Below are 25273 nucleotides of genomic sequence, written 5' to 3' on the forward strand. Positions count from 1 at the left end.
GGGGCTAACACAGCTCCAAGTGGGGGTATTTCCCATTTAATCTAAACCCTTGGAATTCTGTCCAGGGAGCTGCCAGCCAAAGGCTTGGCACGTGCACGGGGCTGGCTCATCTCTACTTTTCTTATGGTTCATACCAATAAATCGTTCATAACCCACTGATTGTCAATTGACTGCTCGGAATAGAAGCGGATGTAAAATCCAGCTGAATGTGACAACACGGGCTGGAGAGCTGGGCTGCCTCCAGCCCTCCAAAGTGGGATGGTTCTGGTACAGGCTCAGGAAGGGCTCTGGAATCACAGGGTGGGTTCCTGCTAAACCAGAAAGGGGTGAGGGAATTCAGCCCCCCTTGCTGTGAGCAGTCACCTGCTGCCTGGGGAGGCTGAATCCCATCGCCCTGGGAAGTGCCCTCGTTTTTTTGGCACAGCTGTCCCTCCCCACGAGGGCAGGGAAGGTTTCAGGGGGAACAACAACAACAACACAGCTTGTGCTGCCACCACAAGGAGACCACAACCACGGGGGATCAAAGGCATGGACACCCCTGTGCCTCCAATGGAAACCCAGGGGCAGGGCAGGGCAGGGCAGGGCAGGGCAGGGGAGATCAGCCCCAAAAGCTGTTTGACAGCTCTGGGTCCCAAGGCCTCGTGCTTTCTGCTTGGTCAAAGGTCTGCTCTGATATTTTGGAGCCGTCCTCTCTTGCTAACCTGGAACACCTCACCTGTGCACTTACAGCACTCCCACTATAAATCCACCTCTTCTCCTCCAGTGCAGAAAGCAGTAAATGGATTTACAAGCTTCTCCTCTTGGCCTAAGTGACTGACTTCACTTGAGGCTGTTACAAATGGCCAAAGCGTTCAAGGCGGGGAGAGAGAGAAGGATCGATGCCAGATTTGCATTTTTGCCCTTCCCACCAGGAACCTGCTCCTCCAGGAGGAGGTGTCTGGCTCCCACCTCCCCCTCGTAGCTGCTCTTCCCCTGCTGTTGCAACACTGCAACCTTTGATGGCACATCTGAATGAGCTTTGCTGAAAGGAGAGAAAAGAGAGTGACAGAAACGGGAACATTTCCATTCCAAGCACCGTCTCCTTTTTTCCCCCCCTCTCAGCACTTTGTTATCTTCAAAGCACTGAACAAAATCGAGGGATGGATCCTCCCCACCTGACTGGGAAGTGTCAACTACCCCATGGGACAGGGGAGATGAGGGAGCAATAGAGGAATGAAACACAGACAAGGTCTGGGAGTGTGTCCAGGGCTGGGGAGGGCTCCCAACCCCCCAGCACCTCCCTGGGGACTCTCCCCTCTGGACAGGCTCGTTCTGAACACAAACAGCTGGGCAAGAGGATTTCGGGGTTTGTTAAATAACAGAGAAACCTGTCTGCCTTCCTAAAGCCACACACCTCTCCTCTTTAAGGCAGGTTCAGACCTAGAAACATCTGCTCTTAGCATTTTGCTGGGCCAGGAGACTTCTGGGCTCTGAATTCAGCTGTTCCAGTGACTTTACAGGCAGCATAAAAGCCGCGATAGGCATCTTTCAATCACTGTTTATTGCAAGAGATTAGAGAGGAACCTGGGTGCTCCGGAGAATAAAGACCACAGGTTAGGGCTTATTTAAAGTGGGGCAGTAAAAGGGATCAGTCAGCGGAAGGGAAGAGCAGCAGCTTTTGTGCCCAGCTTTTGTTTGCAGCCCTGCCTCGACGAGGAGAAAAAACAGAAAATAAACCAGGGTGGGGGTGGCAGCACAGCCTGGAACCTGCCCTCACCAAGGCCCCCCAGCTCCACTCCTAGGGGCAGGCAGGTCTTTGTCAGGGGTTTGCCACCTCCCCTCCAAAGTCCTGGCTCGGGAGCTTTCCCATACACTGCTTTTTGCAGCATTTCTTTGAGTTTGCACGTACCCACCGTGGGACAAACGAGGCACAGGTGGCACCGGGCTCCTTCCTGGTGCAAAAATCCCCAAGCCCACCTACAGCGATATTCCCCCACCAGCTGGTGCCTCTGGAGCCCCTCAGCAGGGCCTGTTCTAGGCAGGGCTGTGTTCTCACAGCCACTCAGCCACGCTCCTGACGCCCGTTCCCACACAAATTCTGTCGGGTCACCCCAAAACCGAGGCCACCTCAGCAAAGAAGTGCTTTGTCTGGCAGGAAGTGTTTGTTTTCCTTGCCGAGTTTGTTTTCAAGGCTTTCTTAAGGGCTTTTCAAAGGAAACACCCCTTTAAAACGAACATCAGTGAAAAGTGTTTTCCTCTCAGAACGCTAAAACACACAGGGTCTTGAAAATCATATTTTGAGCTGAAAATTAATGTGCCAAATTTGTGAACAGTTCTAGGGGGTAGAAGTGATGCCCAGCCCTCCCTCCCAGCAGGGGTTTGGTCTGGAACCAAAACCAGACTTCTGGTCTGAAGTGAGGAACCCGAAGTGCTCTGAAGGGAAGCATCTGGCAGAGAAAGAACCACTGCTCCAGAGAAACCCTCCCTGCACAGCAGAGGTTGGTGCTGCCTTGGGACTGTCCTGCTCCCTGCAAAGACCCCACACATCCTGCTGTGGGATTGCACCAGCCCAGGTGCTTTCCCAGCTCGTTTTCTGAGGGAACTCTACACTCCCTGCCCGGCACAGAACTCCCTGGCTCTCGGGTTACTGGTGAAGCTCCCACACCCTGTTCCACCAGTCAGATGGGTGGCTGCTGACAGGCACAGTCAGCAAGGGGAGATGCTGAACCCGAGCTGAACCTGGATGGGCTGAACACCCCCGGGGGAGCCGGGCTGGGCCCCGGCAGGAGCAGGAGGAGACAGCCCCGGGATGCTCCCAGAGGGTCACGGTGCCTCCTGTGCAGACACTGCTGTCAGCAGGGTGTCATTTTTTCCCTTTGTCCGAGGGTTTTTTTCTTTTGCAGGACTAAGTCTGTGTTTCTTCTCCCTGCTGTAACTTAAGCCTGTAACTGGCACCAGGGATGATTAAAGGTGTGTGTCTCCAGACAGAGCTGGGCCTGTGCACTGTGCTTTGGGCAGGAGATTTCGCCACACACACACTTCAAGTGCGGCAGGAGGAAGTGAGCTGGGCCTTGTGGTTTATTTTCTTCCTTATAATTTATTTTGTATCTCTCATTTTTATCATCCGAGTTCTCTGCCCAACCCTTTTTCTTCCCCCGTTGCCTCAGTTCTCTTCCTTGGTTTCTGGTGGGGTTTGGGGTTTTTTTCCTTCTTTTTCCCCCTTCAGCTTTTCCCACGCAGAACTGAGGGCTGCAGCTGGTTTGGCTTTTATTTCCTCTCCTTCTTACCCTTCTCTACACCCTGGACTGTCAGTGTCTGTGGCTGGATCTACCCACGGAGCACAGAGTGTGTCAGATCTGACAGTACTTTGTTCCCTCTTTGGGACTGAAAGGCGGACCACAAATGGGTGTCTCTCCCTGTGGAAATGACCCAACCTGGATTCCCCAGGACAGCCCAAGCACCATCCTGGTGACCCCGGGAATGAGCTGCAGGGAGAGGCCACGTTCCCACGTGCTCAGAGGAGCAGGGCTCTGGCATTTCATTCCCACACCCACCCACAGCCCATATCTACAAGGAAATCATTTCACCCTGCAATACAAAGCAAAAGGTAATAAAAGCTTTCCAAGGGAGTGGTGGGACCAAGCTGGTGCCTGGCACAGCTCTTTCAACCCTGCTGTGAAAGGGAGTATGAGGCCAGAGCCCGAGATGCTGCTGCAGGGCAGGCAGGGTTGGCAGCCTGCCCAGCACAGATCCTCTCCCCAGCATCCACCTTCCTCCCTCGTGTCTCCTTGCAGCCTGCACAGCAGCAGGAAAGCCATATATCCCCCTTCCAGCAGGGAAAAGGCAGCAGCTGCCCACCCTACCCCTGCTCTTGTTGGTCCTTGTGGGGTTTTCCCCTCCAGCGCTGGGGACACACACACATGTTCTGGCTGGGAACGAGCCAGTGGGTGTTGATGGAGCACAGAAACCAAGGAATTCCCTTCCAAGAAAGGTGGCTCATCCCCTCTGCCTCTCCAGAGACAGGGAAACACTGATGTCCTTCCTGGGGACAGCAGTAGGCACAGCAGCCCGGGGATGGTCTCACTCCTGCACACAACGGGACAGTGACTTCTTTGTGCCCAGGATAAGCCATCAGGAGGGAGAAAGCATTGGGTATAAAATAGCTTTGAGCCATGTTAGAGGCAGTAAAATCTACCTGGCAAGTCTCAAGATTTCCTTGAGCTGAGCAGTCCCTGCAAGGAACAGTCAATTCACTGTTCAATTGTACTTCTGTTTCTTTTCAAAAATCAACAATCCGAACAAAAAAAAAAAAAAATCATTTAGACCGTTTTTGAACGACACAGAAATCAGGGAAGAAAGATGAATAGGGGGGAACCTGGAGCAAACAGACTCAGGGAGGTTCAGTCCTGCTCTGTGGGGTACCCACGGTATGAGAAAAGGAAGGAGCAGGATCTGGGGGTGGTCCAGGATAACCAAGGGATGGGAAAACGTGCCTTGCACTGCCCCAGCCTCAGAGAGAGAAGGTTGTGAGTGATGTGCTCACTCCATACCAGGGGCCCATGTCTAGCAAGAAATGTTGAATCATTTGGTTTCTCAACATTACACAGGGTTGGCAACATTCCTTTCTGTCCAGAACCAACTCTTTGAGACAGGCCCTGTACGAGACCCAGAAACCAACATCAGGAAATTAATGCTCAGAGTAGGCTGGGCTTCAAAGCAGAAAAGCCACCTCTACACACCTAGAAACAGAGCCAGAGGGTAATGAGAGATCTCTCCCATTCCAGCCCTTTGCATCACTCCATTATAAATCCTGTTACCTGAATAGCTCCCGAAAGCACCACCTGCCTCTCCCCTCTGCTCATCAGTCATCCCTTCTCCCGCTTCCCACTCCAGCCCTGCTTTTAAGCCAGCCTGCTATTCTCAGAGCAGCCTCCCAGCTCGTGTTTGCTAAGCTGATGCCTCCCCTGCTCCAAGGAGTGCCATCCCTGCAAATTATTACAGTAATAAAGCCACTGGCTGTGCTACATTTGCTCTCTGTTATAAAGCACAGCCTTTCGAGTACAACTCCGTGGGGACAGCCCAGAAAGGTGAGGAGCTGTGCGGCGGGATTCGAGCCCTGATTAAGGAGCAGACACATCTCTCCCCCCTCTCCAGCGCTGCAGGTTTAGGTCTTGATTTTCAGCAATCAAATCTTGTTCCCTATTCACTCACCCCCCTCGCTCCAAACCCACACAGCGTTACCAATCATTCACTTCTCTCTTAACACGCTTAAAATCCTTATCTACAAACCCCAGCCCCACGTTCCAGCACTTACCCACTCTGGTCTCCTTTCTTCCTTTGCAAGGGACTCCTTTCAACGCTGCAGCCTCATTAGGTAGAGCCTGAATCCTCTGCAGCTGGAAGCACCTCGCTGATCCGGCCCAAATACTCTGTGAGATTTAACTTGAAAGCTTTACATAACTGGTTTGATGGGACAGGTGAGCACAGCGTCTGACACCGCGGGATTGATCCGCCGGCCGAGGGAGGAACGGGCAGTTCAACAGCGTCTGACTTCAGCTTTGGGCTTTCCAGCCCGAGCAATGTTCTGACCCTGCCATTTTCCATGTGATTTCCTGGTTATTTTAAGGCAGGACACGCCTGCTGATTGACCTGGAACCGTTCTCTCCACCTTGCCCTGACGAGGTGTGAACGATAATGAATTAGCTCCACTGGCAGCGTCGTTAACCAGCACAAGTGGAAGGGCCTTTTGTCAGAGCTGGGACTGAACTATTCATCTGAACAGAGGAGGATTCCAGCTCACTTTTCCCCCCAGGTCGATGTAGCTGCACACAAATACAGAAGCCCAGGTGCCAGGCCCTGCTCGTGTCACTCAGTTCATCACAGCCTTGGTGCCCTTCAGGGTTTTGTCAATCTGTGGCAGCCAGTGACCTGATTTCCCAGCTCTTTTTGCCTTCTGATGCTTATTAAAAGAAAATCACCGAGTGGAAATAGAGGCCCTGGGGAAGGTGGGTTGAGCGTTTGGACTTTACTTCCTGAAGTACCAGGTGAGACACAGCTCTGCCAAAAAACCTTCCCAAAGCATTCTGCACACACTACAAACTTCCCTCTTAGAGCAGAGAAAAATCCCTTGATAGGATTTGTGTGTAATTAGCTGGTTTATTCATTTAACAGGTCTAATTCAGAGATCAGCTAAGTGTGAAAAGTGCACTGTGCTTCAAATCTGCCACGGGGTGCAACCAGCCCAGCCCAAGGCCTTGGGAAAGGACAAAGCAGCGTGAGAGGAGGCTTTTACTGTGTGCTGAGCTGGGACTGGTAAATTTGGTATTTATAGCAAAGCTCTTCTTAAGAGGAGCCTGACAGAGGAGATAAATCTCCTGAGGAGACACTGCTGCCAACTGCCCAAGGAAGGGATGTTTTCATTGCACTGGGCACCCTGGGGAGGTTTTTTTGGGACCAGCTGTGCTGTAGCTGCTCTCAGACTCCACCTGCTGAACTGGCCACTGGAGCTGGGGAAGCCCAGGTGTGGCCAGGCCCGAATTCCCCTCACTCCCAAGGGATGCTGGTCCATGTGCATTTGGACACTGGATCCAAACACACCCACATGCCAGGTGACAGGAGTTCAATGTTCTTCCCACACCCTGGGGCCACATTCCCTCAGGAATGAGCTCCCCTTTGCACTAATTACAGCACTAATTACACACAACAGCCATCACCTTCCTCCCTCCACGGGTTCAGGGACAGGGAAGGTGCCAGAAACTCCTCCTTTCCCACCTGAGGGATGTTCAGCATTCTTAGTGCTGCAGCTTCTCAATCTTCACACAAGAGGAGGTATTTCAGAACCAGCATCAGCAGATGAGTCTTTCTAGTTCAAAAGCACTGACCAACAGCAGCCAGGCTTCCCCCCACACAGCCCTTGGTGCTGAACCCTTTCCTAGCTCTTACCCCAGTCCCAGGCAGCTGTAAACCATCCCAGCAGCTCACAAACATCTCTGCTCTGGCCTCTGCCCTCCCCCTGTGCAGGTTTGTTCAGGGACACAACACCCCATCCTTGCCCCTCGGCATTTCACAGCACCTACTGAAATAAATTGTTTTTTCCCCCAAACTAGAACTGACGATATTCTCTAAGTTTAAGGCAGATGATGACACGTTCCCTGCAGCATCAGTGGCTTTAACGTTTTCCATCTTAGCCATTTAAAAGACACACAAAACTGGTTTGTGACGCTACACTGCAACGCCCGCAGTGCCCACCGGAGGGCAGCGTTGTGCTCCTCACGGATAATGAACATTCCAGCCACGGGGAACCCTTTCCTGGAACCGAAAGACCAGGAACAGTCATTAAGTGAAGCGGAAATTAGTATTTTTATTACAAATCTGCCATTATGGAAAAGAAAAAAAAAAAAAGAAAGGAAAGCAAGAAACAAGAACTGGCTTAGATAACCCCTTCCTCAGTTGTGTAATAATTTGATTTTTCCTGACTAGAAAGGGACTAAGGTCACAAGTCTGATCCCCAGTTCTGGGGATGTTGCTCTGTGACCACACAGACCAACAGAACCACTGTGGGGACAGAAACCCCCAACAAACTCTTGGCAAAGCCCGGGAGAAAGGAATTCTTCCTCCTTGTCTCCAAGAGCATGTGCTACATGCTTTGCCATCTCTCCCTGCCTGCCCTGCCCAGCCAAACCAGCAGAGCCCCAGCCTGAAGGGAGCAAAGGGGTTTGGAAATACAAGGATCAGCTCATCAGCCTTTTGTTCACCCTGCTCTCACAGCTGGAAATGCCCTCAAGTCTTTCCTTCTCCCCTGGGAAAAACAGTACCTGGACACTCACAGAGTAAAAATCAAAGTGCAGCTCGGGGGTCAACCCCAAATTACACCTTCTGTCAGTGCCATCAGCAAAGCCCAGGGGCTGAGGAGCAGCTCTGTGCCACAGCTCACAGCCCAGGGCTGTCACTGGGATGTTTCAGCCACACTGACAGGACTGACCAGCCAAGATGTGCAGCAGGCCCTGGCAAAGGTCACAACTCTGTCAGGATACACCTCAGCTTTGATACATGAGGGAAACCTGAGCTTTTCCTCCTCCCCTGCAGAATCACTATTGATCCATGGGTTAAAAACCTATTCTTAGTCTCCCTTCCCAATGACTGAACAGATCCTTGAAGGCCAGCTTGGTACAGGCACCTACACTGAGTTGTCACCTTGTCACAAAGCAACAGCCCAGCCCCTGGCACAGGAACAGTTCAACTCTCGCTCCCTCCAGAACCAGGATGTGATGGGAGGGTGGGGAGGCCCTGGCACAGGTTGCCCAGAGAAGCTGTGGCTGCCCCATCCCTGGAAGTGTCCAAGGCCAGGTTGGACAGGGCTTGGAGCAACCTGGGCTAGTGGAAGGTGTCCCTGCCCATGGCAGGGGGCAGAACAAGATGGGCTTTAAGGTTCCTTCCAATCCAAACCACTCCATAATTCCATGATGCAGAGGTGGGTATCCCTGTCCCCCGTCTCCTCCAAATAACTCAAAACCACACATTGTTGGGTTGTTTGATGCTTTTATTTATCACATGTAAAAACACTACTAACTCTGTCTGCAGGTACCTCTGGCTGCACTGCAAATCACACAGCTCCAAACATTGACAGGCAGAGAAAGGAACTAAAGTGTTGATGCCCAGAACCACAATGTCAGGATCCCTGAGGGTGTTAAATACACAGAACCCCCTCAAGGACTGTTCTACAGAAGCAGTAGAGCATTACAATTAACACATCAGAGTTGGTGAAAACACTGGGTGAAGGGATCATCTAGGGGGGGAAGAGGACCTGCAGACTGGTCTTTTCCTTCAGCTGCCCTTAACTTTCTAGTACAGGTAACTGTGATCTAAGTAAATGACTGGTGCTCAAAGCCAGAACAGGGGTCGACTGATCCACACTTAGTTGACACGAGGGTTCCTGAAGTTCCTCCCAGCAAAGCGAGCCTTGCTGCCAAGCTCCTCCTCAATTCTGGGGGGAGGCAAGAGAGCACTGGGGGTCAGCAGACAGCACAGAGCTCCTGCACCAGCACAGCCACAGGCCTTACACTGAAACCCTCAACCCACATGGTGCTGAAGGCACTGCCAGCAACAAAACAGTTCCCACCAGTCGCAGTGGGTCAGTGCCCCCCATCTGGCAGAACTCAACCCAAACATTTTAAATGCTTGCCCAGGGGAACTGCCCCATGCAGAGAGAAGGACAAACTCACATCCAGGATCACAGGATGCTTTATGTGATGTTCCCCTCAGTGTGTCTGTTAAGGACCTCACCCATCCAGCTCAGCCTTCAGCCACCCTACAAAGCACCGGCCCAAAAGCACCTCTGCCAGGGTCACTTTATGTCCTTCAGCTGCAGGGTGTTTCTGAGAGGCAGAAGACCAAGCTGTGCCCCCCCAAAGCATTACTGGAGCATTCATTCTATGCCAGGCTCAGCCCTGTTCCCCTTTCCCAAGGCTCACCTCAGCAGCTGGTTGTACTTGGCTAAACGCTCGGATCGGCAAGGGGCACCAGTTTTGATCTGAAAGGGAAATCACAAAGTCAGTGAAGAACTAGAGCAGAAACCAGGCCAGAGGGGCCAACACAAAACTATTCAGAGAAACAAGCATAATTATGTAATAATAATTTAGTGATAAGCTTTATTTGAGCATCAGGCTCAATATCTAAACACTCAAACACAAGAGGTTTGGGAGCAATAAAGATTATTCATTTGCTATCAGCCTCAGGATCGGGAAATCCCAGTACACCCACTGGAGTTGACAAAGGTTTTTTAAATTGGTGGTTAAAGGTGAGTTTGCACAAGATAACAATTTTCCTGTCACACTCTTGTGAGTCAAATCAGCTCCCTGTGTACAGGCACAGCAAAGCTGCACACCTGAAGGCAGAGCAGCCTCCAGCTGCAGTGCAGCATGGCCTTCGCTTCACCACCAAATTAGCTCATCAAGCAAAAAAGCCAAACTGCAGCAGGCACAGATACCAACCTGACCAGTGCAGAGACCCACTACCAGGTCAGCAATGAAGGTATCTTCTGTCTCTCCAGAGCGGTGACTCACCATCACACCCCAGCCGTTGGACTGGGCCAGCTTGCAGCTGGAAGAGATAAAGACACCAGGTTCACACCGTGCCCATGTGCCCAGCAGCCTTTGCTCTGCTGACAGTGCCAGGTGGCAGCATTCCTGGCTTTGGCAGGACAGGACTGCCTTTTGGGAGAGGTCAGGATCACGGGACAAGGCAGTGACCGAGAGCCGCTTTCACACGTGCTCAGACCCTGTGAGGTTGTTCTGTGTGCCCCGTGATGCCAACACCAGGAAGGTACAAGTTTACTTGCAATATCCTCTCTCAGTTAATAATTGTTCTCCCTTCACAGATGCTCCACCAACAGGTTTTTTGTTCCCCTGGATCTGGTCTGTATGTTCACCTCCCTCAATTAAAACAACCCCCATGCCTGGCCTGGTCAAGGGGGAGAACTTACGCTTGCAGGGACTCTGTCACGGAGCCGATCTGGTTGACCTTGAGCAGGAGGCAGTTGCAGGCTTTCTCCTCCACAGCCTTGGCAATGCGCTTTGGATTGGTCACAGTCAGATCATCACCAACCACCTGGATGCCAGCACTGCCAGTGAACTTCTTCCAGGCAGCCCAGTCATCCTGGTCAAACGGGTCTTCAATGGACACCACTGCAGAGGGACACCAGCAGCTTTTAGACAACGGCAGCCTGAAAGGTCTTGTTTGAATGCAGTGGTACCAAAGTGCTGCAGCCAAGCACTACCCACTTTGAAGAACATTCCTAAGACCCCTAAGAGGCTGATCAAGGGAGGAGCTCTCGATCCCTCCTGTAAGAGAGGCTGCACAGCAGCTCTTTCTTTCAGCAATCAACCCCTACCCACCACTACCGTGCTTCTTGTTAATGAAGAACTCACCAGGGTAGCCCTTGACAAAGCCCTTGTACAGGTCAGCCAGCTGGTCAGGAGTGATGTATCTGCTGGGGTCATCGGGGGATTTGAAGTCCAGGTCATACTTCCCATCCCGGTAGAACTCTGAGGCAGCCACGTCCATGCCAATGACCACCTTGTCGGTGTATCCGGCCTTGGCGATCGCCGTCTTCAGCAGCTCCAGGGCTGGAACACAGGGAGGGATCTCTGAGCTCCTGCCAAACATCTTAACCCAAAAGCTGCTCATTTCCCAACAGCAGCACGTTCACTTGGCAAAGAATCTCCATTACCCACTTTGGAAAGCCCAAAGGCTGCACAGAAAAGGTTCTTAAACTCTCCCACTTCTGAACTGACTGGAACAAGATATTACTCTAATACTGCTTTCAGCTTGTAATACCCTTGAGACACCATTATGGGATTCCTAATCTCTTCAGGCAGGACTACATGTCAGCCCAGAAAGCTTAATGCTAGGTGATACCACATCCTCCTTCAGCTTTATGCATGTGGGCAGGAAGCACTGGCTGCACTCTAATCCCTTTTAGCTCCACATCAAGTGCTGCCCACGGAAGCAGTGAGCATCCAAACCCTGACAGGCAAGGGGGTACAGCCTGCCTCTGCACAGAGCACCCCTCTTGGCATCTACCTGTTCTCCACTTGCACATTTATCTGCAGAAGAGGGGACAGAACCACTCAGGAAAAGTCTCTGGATACTGCCCACTGTGCTACTGTTTGGCAGAGCCCAAGCAAGGGAACTCAGTATGATCCAACCAGTAAAACTCTCCCCGTTACCCCTGACTCTGAGTGAAGCAGCTGAGATCAGCCAGGCTATCTGCAGTAGGAAGCTTAAATCAAGTGGTTTTATTTCTTGTTGGTTTGGGTTTTTTGTGGGCTTGGTTGGGTTTTGTAAGATGCAAAAGCAGCTGCTGCCAGCAACAGAAATTCCTTGGGCTGTAACAGTCATTCAAGGTCATCCTCACTGAGGTCTGTGAGGGCACAGACCCAGCAAAGCTGCATGTGACAGGGACTCAGAAATGGCCCCATTCCTGGTGCTGCCTCAGTATCTTCAGTGTCAGAAAAAGCAGTGCAGTTTAGAAGTCACCCTAAACAATAACATAACTAACAGGTGTAAAGTAACAAGCAACTTAAGAGTTGTAGTATTCTACTGCCTTAGCAGCTCCATTTCTGTGAGAGGCAGAAAAACAGCTCCTCTGGTAGTCTTTGTAGGAACAGGTATTTCACTTCCCACAGACAAACTGCCTCTCCCACAGGTTCCTGAACAGAACTGTTTGGCCATGGAAGCAGCAACTGCCTCAACTTCCCAGGCAAGCCTTTGTGCACTCCCACACATGACCAGGCAGAGTATAAACTGTTTTCCTCCCCCATCAGCAGAAAAACAACTCCAGTGATCTTTGACTACTGGTTCTGGGAGACCTGCAGTGCACAGATGTTTCCACATCACTTTTCAACTAGAAGGACACAAGATTCCCTTAAGCTGCCACAGGAATGGAACTAATGAGGCACTGAGGTTAAAGCCACCCTGTCAAGCTGCATAAGCTGATGTCCAAGGGAACACCTGACCACATCAGCAGAGCATCTTGGGATGTCTCTCAGGCTAAGAAGCAGAGCCAAGAAACAGCAGCAAGTCCTACACCTTTGAACCTCTTGATCCTGCTTTCCACTGATATTGGGCAGGCGTGGTCTTGATTCTCCAGCTTTGTTACAGCTCCTCCTGCATTTAGCTCATTCTTACCTTCTTTGTTTTCCAGGATGTTGGGGGCAAAGCCACCCTCATCCCCCACGTTGGTGGCATCCTTGCCATACTTCTCCTTGATGACATTCTTGAGGTTGTGGTAGACCTCTGCCCCGATGCGCATGGCCTCCTTGAAGCTCTCGGCACCCACGGGGAGGATCATGAACTCCTGCATGGCCAGCTTGTTGCCAGCATGGGAGCCACCGTTGATCACGTTGAAAGCCTTGAAGCAACCAAAAAAAAGCCAAGTTAGAATGTTTCAGGGGAACTTGATAACAGCATTTGTGCCCACAAGGCATTAGGAGGCACCTGAGGCTTCAGCCCCACCAAGAGACTCACAGGAACTGGGAGAATGACTTCTGCGTTTCCAGCAAGGTCAGCGATGTGACGGTACAAGGGGACACCCTTCTCAGCAGCACCAGCTTTGCACACAGCCAGAGACACACCCAAGATGGCATTGGCACCAAATTTGGCTGAAAGAGAAGGAATTGTTTATGGAAATGTCTTTATAAAGACACTCAGCAATGCCAGCCCCACAGTTTTAATTATGGCAGTGCACGGCACATGCCACACTCTACCCACTTCTGATAAAGCAAGTTAGAATTCTATAAACCCTTCTTCACCTTTCCACCCCTCGGGACAACACAAAGCCCACTTACATTTATTCTCAGTTCCATCCATTTCCAGCATCAGTTTGTCAATCTTTTCTTGCTCCACAACGTTGACATTCTGCAGAGAGAAGCAAGCAAAAACCCTGTTTGACACCAAACACACGTCCACAAACTCTCACCTACCCCCCACTGCATCTACACCCCTGGCAGGCACCAAAACTTGCCATTACCACACAGCAGAACCTCTGGCCTCTTGCAGCAGACCAAGGCTGACAGGTAAGCTGGATGTGCAATCACTTCACATATTACCTAGTTTTGCACCATCCTTTGTAAGCAGGGCTAAGAGCCCACAAAGAACTCAGGAATCTCACACAAGCAGACTTTTCTAGATCCCTCAGATTCCCTTCCAAATTACCCAGCTTGGATGGAACCCAGCCTCTCCTCATCATTCAGCCACTCAAGTATAAAGCACACCACTGCAGCTCCCAGGTGCTTGTGTTCCTACACACTGCACCACCAGGCTGCCAGAGATGGTTTGATCACGTATTAGATATGCATTCGTTAAGTAAATTAAGTAAAACAATTGCTGTAGTCAGTTTGTTCACATGCACCCCAATCCACTAACACCCCCCACGTCACACAGTTCCTCCAACCACCCTGAGGGGTGGTTTGGCCACACTGCCTGGCTTTAGGTGAGGTTAGGGAAAGGCAGATTGCTCCTACCTTGCTAACCAGTGCAGGTGCAATCGTTTTATTGACGTGCTCAACAGCTTTTGAGACACCTGGAAGGAACAAGCAGATCAGACACTGGTCAACCACACAGGTTATGCAGGTGTTAGTAGGGATCTCAGGAGCAGTAACATCTCAGGAATACCACCTCATGCTACTCCAGCCCCAATCCAACCTGAGCTCACAGAGAGGTCACCTCGACTGAGTGGCAGCTGCCTGAAGGACACACTGGCCAGGAATGCCTGGGCAGGGTTAGTCTGCAAGGCCATGCACTGCAGGAGCTCACCCGAGTGACAGGGCTGCACTGAAAGCACATCCATTACCTGTGTGCACAGGGCTGTCCCCAGGAACTCGTTAACATACTTAACAGCTCTGGAGACACCTGACAGAAGCCAAACAGGACAACAGAATCAAGGAAGACTCACAGCCAACCCCACAGGCATGCAAGAGAAAGGACACACACAGGTAAACAGACCTACCAGCCAGCAAGAGCCTGACACTGAGCAGTGGACCAGAAACAAAAGGTTCAAAGAGCAAAGGAAATTGTGCAAGGCTGTATTTGAGTTTTCCACCCAGGTCTCCATAATTCTGCCAACAGCACTTTGGACCCAAACCTCAAGTGGCTGAATGACAGCATTTACAAAAGGTTTTAGGATGGGCTACTCATAGAATCTATGAAAAGGGGGAAAGAAAAAGGTTTCCCAAGAAGTTAGGTATGCAGCAGCTCAGGCATTTCACCATCTGCTATCATTCTGTAACTTTGCTAAAGCATCACCCTAGCACATGTTTTACTGTGCAGTGTGTAAACATTTCCAAAAACCCCATGTTCAGAACAGTGAATGCTAATTAACTGCACCCTAAATCACATTAATTGCTTTTCCAAATAGTCTAAGTCTGCAGATTTATATTACAAAAGGCCTACCAGTTATCTGCAACTCATCCCATTTGGTGATTATTTTTTCACAACTCCTGTTATCTCCCAGCTGACAAAGCCCTTCAGCTGCCACAGCCTGTTAACCACTGTCTAGTTACATGCCATTAAGAACTGCCTGTAGGATCAGACTTAACAGGTCTGAGCACACACACATTTAGCACAGTGAGGTAAGTACACATTTACTCTTCTCAAGAAGAAGTGCCCTGGGTAAACAGCATAAGCTCTTCGGCTTTTTGGGATATTCAGTCATCCAGGAGTTTATTCTGTGTTAAAAGTATTAACTATGAATCTTCTAAGACAAGGCTCTCCAAGTTAATTCAGTAGTTATCCATTCTAATTGCTCTTTCTTAATAGGCAAAAAATATTTCAGCTTCCTTTCACCTGACTGGCAAAAGAGTCTGAAAGTAATTCCCTTTCCCAGCCAAAAGTCAGGATGATTGCTTATACTTGGAAGGTATCACAAAAGCTTTTAGAGCAGCAAGTTAGAAAGGAGCCCTGACTGTCCAAGCTCCCAGAATGATCATAAGAACTACAATTAGGATGTGTATTAGGTAATGACATCTTGTTTGCAGCTTTTCATTCTCACCCATACTTGTTCCCCAGCCAGCCTGGTGACTGCTGTGTTTAATTTCCTTTCAGAGCACACAGTCAGTCCCCAGACAAGTAAAATATTAACACCACTAACACAAACCTGAGTATCCTGGCTACCTGTAATGACAGACAGAATTCAGAGTGGCTTTGGCTGCTGTGCACCCTGAAATAGAAGCATCCTCCAGGATTACCAGTGCAGAGCTGCACATTAGCTGTGGACAGCAGCTGGCATAAAACCTCAGGTTCAGGATCTAAGGAGTCTACAGAGAGAGAGTTGACAGATTTAAGGGTTCTTTGAGAATTTGGCCCATGGAAAGACCTTGTGACTGGCTCCAAGCCTTTTGGAGGAGGCAGTGTGGATGTCCTCATGACACCCTGCTGATGCACTCTGCACTGACACACACAGGGCAAGGGGAGCACATACCAGAGGACATTTGGGCACACTGTACAGAGACACTGGCACCTGCCTGGCCTGTCCAAGCTCCACAGACCCACCTGTGCAGGTACAGTGACCTCCAGCACGAGGCAGCTGCACTGCTGGAGGCAGTCACCCTCCACATCATCCCCAGAGAACCAGCCCAGCAGCCTCTGCTTTCCCTGTGCCCCAACCCACAGCTGTCCCCTCCCTGTCCATCTGCACTGGCCCTGCTCCCTGTACAGAACACAGACAGCAGCACAGGAGCCCTGGTGTCCTCTGCTACAGTGCAGCAGCAGCACATGCAGGGACACAGCCACTGTGACAGGGCTCTCTGGGGACCCAAACTCAGGGTTACCTTTGCCCAGGTAGCGTGTCTTGTCATTGTCACGAAGCTCCAGAGCTTCATAGATTCCAGTTGAGGCACCACTGGGAACAGCAGCTCTGAACAGACCTGTGCACAACACAAAAATGAAATGTCTTGGCACGTTCAAACCCACAAAACACCCACAAACCATCCCAACCTGCCCATACTTCCATCCCCGGAGATGGGAGAGGAAGTCTCTAAACCACATCTCTGCTCACATGTACAGTGATCCTAAGAGGGTTGTCTGCTCCTTTACAGCATCACCAGTTTATCAGTGTTTCCCTCACACTGACTCATTCTCCTCCACTGTGCATTTCAAGTGTTTAAGTTACAAAACCATCCATTCTTTTTCCAAAAAGGCAGCTTTATTCACTGGATCTACTTTTGAGCTCAGTCTGGCAGGCAAGCTCTTAAATTCTAAGATATGGCATAAAAGGGACAATTAAGAGGTCTATTCTGTTAATGTGAGTTCTGAGCTCTTCTGACAACAGCAGAGCCACCCAGACAGTCCATTCCTCCAGCCAAGGATGCTGAACTTGGAGCAACTCTGCACACTGGAGTCTGTTCTGCCTGTGGTTCAAGATGCCAGCTTCAGCCCCCAGTCTTTCCCTTATCCCACTAAATCAAAGAGCTTAGTGGGGGCAGTCTCATTAAATGACTGCATTAATCCTTTGAGGCAGAAAGATCAGCTCTTTAGTCAGTGTATTACAGCCATTGTGTTTGCTCATTCCACCAAAGCACGTTGGTATGAGTCTGCACAATGCCTTTGTCAGATCCTATCAGATGTGGGATGAACAACTCACAAACCAAGGGAAAGTCCTACAATAATTAAAAATATAAGATGTTATATGTGAAGGCCCAATTAGACAAGTTCTTTAGTCATGCCTGAGTTCTCGCACAGAGAAGAAACCATTACTCAAAATTCAACCCTGCAGCAGAAGACTTTCACTGCAGCAAGTGACTGCCAGACAAGGTGCAGTCACACAGAGTTTGGGGAGCACTGACCACCAGGACCAGCAGCAGCTGCTCAAGGACAGGAACAAAGGCCTTAACTCTAGTTTGCAACTGCTATCCCAGTTTATGCTTGGGGCAGGGGAAAGAAGGCAGGTTTGGAACTGCACTGGCACAGTTTAGACTGTAAGAAGCAGCACATTTCAAAATACCCTGCATTGTCTAGGCCAGGAACTTGAGCTCAGCAAACTCATCCCAGGAGAATGAGGCAGAGGTTTTTCCTGCCAGTCTCAACAAGTTCTATGTATGGAAGAAAAAGTAAGCACAACTGCAAGGCTAGAATGGGATCATTTGTTCCATCAGATACAAGAAAGGAATGAACCCCTACAGCTGAGGACTCACCTTTGTTGGTGTACAGGTCCACCTCAACAGTGGGATTCCCACGGGAGTCAAAGATTTCACGGGCGTGGATCTTGGTGATGGACATCTTTAATACCTGAAAAGAAGATTTTAGCATTACTCATGGAATTGGTTGGAAGTTTCCTCCTGATCATCTCATTCCACCCTCTGCCATGGGCAGGGACACCTTCCACCAGACCAGGTTGCTCCAAGCCATGTCCAACCATCCCCTGCTTCCAGGGATGGGGCAGCCACAGCTTCTCTGGGCAACCTGTGCCAGTGTCATCACCTTTATCATTAAAAAACCCTCCTCCCTATATCCAAGGGAGAGTCTCTTTTGATGTTTTTAAGTGACCTCACTGCAGTATCATGAGACCCTGCACTAAGCAGCAGGAGCAGATGATGTGAATGCAAGCTCCTGGTAGGGAGCAAACTTCTCTAGAGAAATTGTCTGAATGGAAAATGGGAGCTTCAGCAGGGAAGGGAGGAATCTCTAATTAACAATACCAGACATGCCTTTCTGGTGTCAGGTCACAGTGTCCTCACAGCCACAAAGTGGTAATTCCTTTGAAATATGGCATCTTCCTAATTCCCAGGAGTCCCCAAGTCTCTGGGTAGGCTCTGCACAGTCACCAGAGTTGGGGTGACCATCCCATTGCAGCCTAAGCTGCAGGTGAGCAGAGCAGGCAGAGCCCCATCCCACACCCACCACAACCTGCCAATGCCACTCCCCAGCTCCTCGGGCTCCCCAGAGGATGGTTGTCTGTGGCTTTTGGCAGCTTCAGTTGGTCACAGGCACAACCAGCACCACCCAGCTCTCACCAGGCCTGTCCCAGTCCCTCTCCCACACAGCCCAGGGGTGCCAGGGACACAGAAACCCCCTCGGGCCCCCTGCCCAGGGACCTCACAGGCCTTGCACTGCTCTAAGCAGGCAGCAACTGCTGCAAGCATCAGCTTGAATTTTATATCCTGTAATAAATAATACCTGCAGGCATGAGACCAGTTCAAAAACATCACACTGTAGGAAAACTTCTTAAACTTGGCAGGAGTTCAGAGTCAAATGTTGGGAAAAGTCTCAACATAGATGGGAAAAACAGTCTAAACCCAGAAAGCTGGTTTCAGAGAGAGATCTCTCACCACATAAGAGCAGCCAAGCAATCCTAATACAGGAAATCTCTGCTACCAGTTAGAGTTCTTTTTGATAAAGAGTCTGAAGTGCACCAGCTCTTAGTATGCACAGCAGCTGCTCAGAGCCAACCAGAGCCTGTGTCGAAATAGAAACAGCCACAGCTCTAATTAAGAGCTTGCATTAATAGTTACACCCTGTTGAGTATTTACAGGAATAGTTTTTCCTTTTAACTTTTCCTCTTAAAAGGAAGGAAATTCACCACAATCTTCTGAATACTTCCTTTTCCCCCTTCTCACTTCTACACACATAAGAAAACTCTTATATAAGCTTGGCTAGATTTTAAAAACCAAGTCATAGACATGCTTGTAAGCCACTCACTGGCACCAAACCCAGCCCATCTGCAGAGAATAAAGCTCAGCCTCAGATGTAGAACTATCTGGAATCTGGCTTTTTGGCAAGCCAGTGTGGGTGGCAACTCTGTTTACAGAAATGGTCATGAATCCACAGTTACTGCAAAGTTAAGAAAACACGACCTTAGAAATGCTGCTGTTTGTTCTGAGTCTGTGTGAGGAGTCACTTCACACACTCAGTTCTTCCTCCACAGCAAATTCCTCCCCCTGAAGTTAAGAACACAGGCAGCCATTTGCCTTGTCCCCTTGGCTTCCAAGTGTCCCTTCCAGCTGTCCTGCCCCTGTTGTATAACCTCTAACATTTTCAAGGGCCTGTTTAGAGTCAGACCCACACACTGACAGATGATATGACTAATCTAGGAAGCAACACAACTTACTTGGAGTTGACCTTCACGCTGCCACTACTGAGCTTCAACCAGTGAATAACACACAAGCTAGAAATAAATCCCTGCAACTCTCCAGTTATCAGTCCCACCCACACCAACACTTATCTCCCTGCAGGTGCACTGAGCAATGGCTACCAGGAAGATTCCCAGGAAGATTTATTAGAGTTTCTTAGGCTGGCACTTTCATTTTCAGAACTGTGGCTCTGTCACAAAACTTTAGGTGCCTTATTCTTTGAAAGCAGGAAGTCTTAGCACAATGCAAGAACTGTTTGTTGACCTCCACAAAGGAGGCACTTCAGGAATACACACTCCAAGAGCTTCCACTGGGAATGTCTGCCAGGTCTGATGTTACTGAGCATCCTTGACAAACGACCTCTCCAGAAGTCCCTCCCTTTCCTGCACAAAGAGCCATTTCACAGCACCACTCCAGAAATCCTTCACACTTCTTTCTTGCTCATTTTGCAAACCCCCTCACTCCCGTGCTCAAGGAACAGTTTTCCCACTGAGCTATAGGGTAAAACTGAAGCTTTTAGCTCCACACAAGCTCAGCACTATGAATCCTGCCTCAATCAATTCATCTAGAACACGAGGGTCAGCCTGAGCACAGGTTTAACTGTGGAAATGCTGACTGAAGGCAGGAGAGGTCACCAGCAGCACTGTCTGCTCCAGACCTTTGTCCTGAGCCGTGGAATCAGCCCAACACGCAAATACCACAGTGGTATTTAACACACACATTGCCTTAAACCTTCTTCTGTACCATAATCTGCTGACAAGGTCACTGTCTCCCTGCAGGGGAGAAGCCACACACACCAGCTTTCCTGGCCTTCCCAGGAACACATGTGTCAGTACCTACTCAAAGCTAAGTCACCACCCACTGCCAGCTCTGAGTACTCACTCCACTATCACCTCAAGTCCAAGAAACCACCACTTATTCCCCATCTGATTCCGTGCTCTGCCCAGGAAATGCAGTATTCTCACACCACTGGGGACTACTCCAACTGAAAATTATTTCTAAAGATTTTATTTACAGCCAACTTTATCATCAAAGCCTGTCCTTGGGAGCTGTTTTGCAGCCACATGTCTGTAAAGTCAAGACAGGGTTACAGCTGAGCACTGCAAGCATCTGAATGGAGATTTAAAAGGCAACACTAAAGTCTGGCCTTAAGGAAGAACTACCCTAGAGTCTTATTACAGAACTGCCACTTACCAGCTTTGCATGACATTTAAACGCCCTGTATGACCACAACTCTCATACCATTACCACCCTGAATATAGTTTACTGCCCATTAGACCTTTGAGCTCACTCTATCCGATTCAACACATCAAATCCACTGCTAAAGCACTCCTGAAAACCGGGCAAAATGTGCACCTTCCAAACCCTGCATTCCACGGGGTTTAAATTCACCTCTATCTCTGTAACATGATACTACGGCTTCTAAACAATGCCCGGCAGGGAGTAAATCGCAGACGCGTAGAACCACTTTCTCTCTCGGTGTTCGACAAGATGGAGGCCTGAACCTGCTTTGCCTCAGCCCGTGGGTTTGGATGACAAACTTCAGTACTTCCTGCCAGGCTCAGACAGTCGCAGCCCTACCCTGTGACTCAGCAGGCGAGTAACGGAACGGGAGGAAGCCCAGGATCCTCTCCGGCAGTCCCTGCACGAGGCAAGAGGGTTAACGCGCAATTCTTCAATTCTTCCTGCACACCTCAACATCCAGGGATGCACATCCACGCGCTGCTGCCTTGGGATAACCAGCACTTAACCACCCGCTAAGAGACCTCAGGCACGGATTGGAGCGCCGACGGCAAACGTTAAATATTTGAGATGGGCAGCTGAAGGACATCCACTAAAGAAGGGGAAAGTCCGAATCACCGCAGGCAATCCGAGCGTGATTGTTAATGACTAAGAGGGAGAGGTTACACTCGGACTTTGAGGATGCCTCGACCCAACATATCCCCCAAAGTCTGGCCCAGCCCTGACCCACCATATCTCCCCGATTGTGTCCCCGCCTTGACTCATATGACCCATCATATTCCCCCGATTCTGCCCGCGCCTTAACCCTCACATCCCCCTGATTTCACCCCCTAGTCCCACACGTTGGCGGGGTTCAGGCCGCCCAGACCCCCCAACCCCCAGCGGCGCTGCGCGAACCGCCCACAGCGGCCTGCACCCCTCAGGGACCACTGAGCCTCGGTACAGCCCGGTAGCACGGCCTCATCCCACGGGGGCGGCCGGGACTCCGCCACTGCCACGCGGGGAGTGTGAACCGCGTCCCCGGTGCTCGCGGGGCGCCGAGGCCGAGCGGTGCCGGCGCACTCACCGCTGTGCCTGCAAACCCGCTGCGCAGCTCCGCCGATCTCGCCTCCCCGGCTCTCACTGAGGGCGAGCAGCCGCGCGCCCGCCCGCCTATAGCCGCCCTCGCGCTCAGCGCCCGCCCCCCGGCCGCTCCCATTGGCCGGCCCGGCCCCGCGCCGCGCTCCGATTGGCTGCCGGCGCCTCGCGCCAGAGGCGGGCTGGGGTGCGTGCGCTACGTGCCGCCGAGAGCCGGCCGGCGCCGCGTGCACAGTGCGCGCGCGTGGGGGGCGGGGCCAGAGCGGCCCATGCGGGGGGGGGGGGGGGGGGGGGGGGGGGGGGGGGGGGGGAGCCGGGTTCGCGCGAGGGACCGTCGTGGAGTCGTGGAATGGTTCGGGTTGGAAGGGACCTTAAAGATCATCGAGTTCCAAACCCCTTACATAAGCAGGGACACCTTCCACTGCAGCAAGTTGCTCCAGCCTGGCCCTGGACACTCCCAGGGATGGGGCAGCCACAGTTTCTCTGGGCAGCGTGTGCCAGTGCCTCACCACCCTCACAGTCAGGAATTCCTTCCCAGTGTCCCATCTAAACCTCCTCTCCTTCAGTTTGAACCCATCGCCCTCATCCTGTCACTGCATGCTCCTGTAACTACTCTTGCGCTCTAAGTTCCCCTCAGGCACTGGAAGGCCACAATTAGGTCACTCCAAAGCTTCTCTCCGGGCTGAACAGCCGCAGTTCTCTCAGCCTTTCCTCACAATTGTGTCCATCTGGGGAGCTGGGTCCAGTTCTGGGCTCCTCAGCACCAGAGGAGCTACTGGAGAGGGTCCACTGGAGGCCATAAGGATGATTTGGGGGCTGGAGCATCTCTTTGAGGAGGAGAGACCACGGGAGCTGGGCCTGGTTAGTCCGGAGAAGAGAGGACTGAGAGAGGACTTTATTAATCCATATAAATATCTCAGAGGATGGTGCCAGTGACAGGACAAGGAGCAATGGCCACAAACTAAAACACAAGAAGTTTCACCTCAACACGAGGAAGAGCAGGAGGGTGGCAGAGCCCTGGAACAGCTGCCCAGGGAGGGTGTGGAGTTTCCCTCCCCGGAGACATTCCAAATCCACCTGGGCACATTCCTGTGTCACCCGTTCCAGGTGACCCTGCCTGGGAAGAGGGGTTGGGCTGGATGATCTCCAGACGTCCCAATAATTTTGTGGGAATGGCAACTAAGCCCAGAAGGAGGAAGGCTGGAAGGGGGGTGCGTGTGTGTTTGTATTAGTTCTAGGAAAAGGTTAATTACAATAAATATTTACTTTGATTTTTAAGCGAGTAACCATCACACTTCCCGGGGTGAAAAAGGAGCACTTATGTTGATGGGTTATGACACCTCGTATCAGTGTGCCAGCAGCAACAAAAACTTTTCCAAGTGTTCTGCCTGGATCTGATTCCCCAAGACACATGTTTGAAAACTATGTTGTTATAAAAGAAACAGAGCAGAACAGAGCTCAGAACCAGCCACAGAATTAAGGACTTTGCCAAAATGGAGTGATCTTTGCTCCTGAAAAGCTCCAACCCCTCTGTGGATGCTGTAAAAACATCCAATTATTCATTGACAGTTATTCAGTCTGCTGTGCTATGGTGAGGTATGAGCCACTGGCTGAGCTGGGAGCCCTGTGATCAGCAAACCCTCCATCCCTGGAAAGTAACACTCAGCTGTCTGTGGACTCCATGCTGACCTCATGTCATGACCCTCACACGAATTGTTCCTGCTGTGGCACTGCTGAGGGGTTCCTGTTCCTTCCATATTTATGCAAATCTCCCCACTAGCTGTTCCCTGGGACCACCTTGGCAAGGCCCTGCTCCATCTCCTGAATGCCGGAATGCTGCACTGTGGTGCTGGTGGGGGCCATGCCTCCCTCCCTCCCTAAACATAAAAAAACCCCCTTCAAACCTGTTTTCATCAAGCCTGGAGTTGGGGTCTAGGGGCTCCAAGGGTCTGACAGACCTCAGGGTAGGTTCAGATTGGATATTAGGAAGAAATTCTTCCCTGTGAGGGTGGGCAGGCCCTGGCACAGGTTTGCCCAGAGAAGCTGCAGCTGCCCCATCCCTGGAAGTGTCCAAGGGATACTGGTGTAGTGAAAAGTGTCCCTGGCCATGACAGGGGGCTGGAACAGGATGATTTTTAAGGTCCCTTCCAACCCAAACCATTCTGTGATGTGATTCTGTGCCCAGTTCACCCTGACTGCTCCAGACAGAGCTGCTTCCTTGCTCCCAGAGTCGGTGATGTTCGTGCTCTCTCCAGCCCTGCCTCGCCCTGCTGGCCTATGACTGATTATTTCTTCTGGGCACATTTTTCTTTCCTTCCTGAGAACATCCCCTCAGGGCAAGCTTTAAGTCTAATAAAAAGCAAAGGGAACCTGCTGAACTGACCTCCTCCCCCCAGCACGTCACAGTGCCACAGTGCCCCACGGGCCCCCTTGTGTGACCCCCCAGGCTCCCAGCAGGGAGAAGCCCTGTGAAATCCAAGCTGGTTTGGGACAGTGTGACGTGTCCCATGTGCCCACAGCGACACTGTGTGCTGGGGTTTGTGCTTTTTATGCAGGTTCATGTGGGCTGCACAGCCATGAACCAGGCTGAAATGCTGCTGGGTTGCACACAGCTGAGATAAAGCAATGTTGGCCAGGAAAAGGAATTAAACTGTCACTTAGGGGTAGATTAATTAATTAATTAAGCTTGGGATTAAACTGTCACTTCTAGGTAGATGATTTTTTGCAGTGCCAGCCTCCCCAAAACTCCACATTATACCCCTTAGAGCTGTGTACTTGGCATTACTGACCTTCCTGCAGCCTTACCCTTCCTGGTGCGAGGGCATAGGAGGGGAACATTCCCTTCAAAAACACATTCCAGATGCTGGAAACCACAAAACTGGGTTTTTATGCTGGTTAACTGCTGGATTAGAGATGCTTCACCATCTCTGCACTTGGTAAAAGTCCCTTGATTGCCGTGCAGGAAAATCACACAGAGGTGCTCATAATGAGCTAAAGAAAATGGAGCACAGGAAAGCCTAAGGCAGAGGGAAATTAAACATTGTAGTAGCTGAGCAAAGGCTGATGCTGAAGTAAAATAGGGTGCTCTTTGGGGATACAAGATGTATCAGGAAAGGTCATAATTAGCTTGGTGGCAGGCAGAAGTGGGGTGTAAAGCAAACCCTCTGGCCTGGAGCACTGAGCCTCTTGCAGGTCCCTGTTCCTGCTCAGCCAAACCAAAGCTATGGGAGAGGACTGGCTGTAGAAGACCTTCCTTGTGAGGAAGAGTTTAGAACTTGTCCCTTGTCTGGGTTCTCCTTTCCTTGTGACCACAGAACCGGCACAAAGCGAATTCTCCTCCGTTGGAGTGTGAG

General features: G+C 50.8%; 1 protein-coding gene across 1 annotated transcript; it reads right to left on the reverse strand.

The window, feature by feature from the left end:
- Window positions 1-8500: 8500 nt before the first annotated feature.
- On the reverse strand, window positions 8501-22017 carry ENO1 (enolase 1). Its single transcript, XM_027658059.1, has 12 exons — window positions 21910-22017; window positions 17667-17760; window positions 16305-16400; window positions 14001-14059; window positions 13326-13395; window positions 13006-13139; window positions 12667-12889; window positions 10905-11102; window positions 10460-10661; window positions 9969-10077; window positions 9450-9508; window positions 8501-8962 (listed from the first exon to the last, which is right to left on the reverse strand). Exons 2-12 carry the CDS (start codon window positions 17749-17751, stop codon window positions 8893-8895), a joined length of 1305 nt encoding a protein of 434 aa, XP_027513860.1. The 5' UTR covers window positions 17752-17760; window positions 21910-22017; the 3' UTR covers window positions 8501-8892.
- Window positions 22018-25273: the final 3256 nt, after the last annotated feature.

This window comes from Corapipo altera, unplaced genomic scaffold, assembly GCF_003945725.1.
Source record: "Corapipo altera isolate COAL_440 unplaced genomic scaffold, ASM394572v1 301, whole genome shotgun sequence".
In the NCBI taxonomy this organism is placed as follows: Eukaryota; Metazoa; Chordata; class Aves; order Passeriformes; family Pipridae; genus Corapipo; species Corapipo altera.

What these genes read in the sequence shown, in the direction of transcription:
- ENO1 (XM_027658059.1), bottom strand. Translation starts at nt 17,751, where the DNA reads ATGTCCATCACCAAGATCCACGCCCGTGAAATCTTTGACTCCCGTGGG. An exon ending in GGACCTGTACACCAACAAAG is followed by an intron (nt 16,401 to 17,666) that starts GTGAGTCCTCAG and finishes TGTTGTGCACAG; the next exon opens with GTCTGTTCAGAGCTGCTGTT. An exon ending in GTGACAGAGTCCCTGCAAGC is followed by an intron (nt 10,078 to 10,459) that starts GTAAGTTCTCCC and finishes TATCTCTTCCAG; the next exon opens with CTGCAAGCTGGCCCAGTCCA.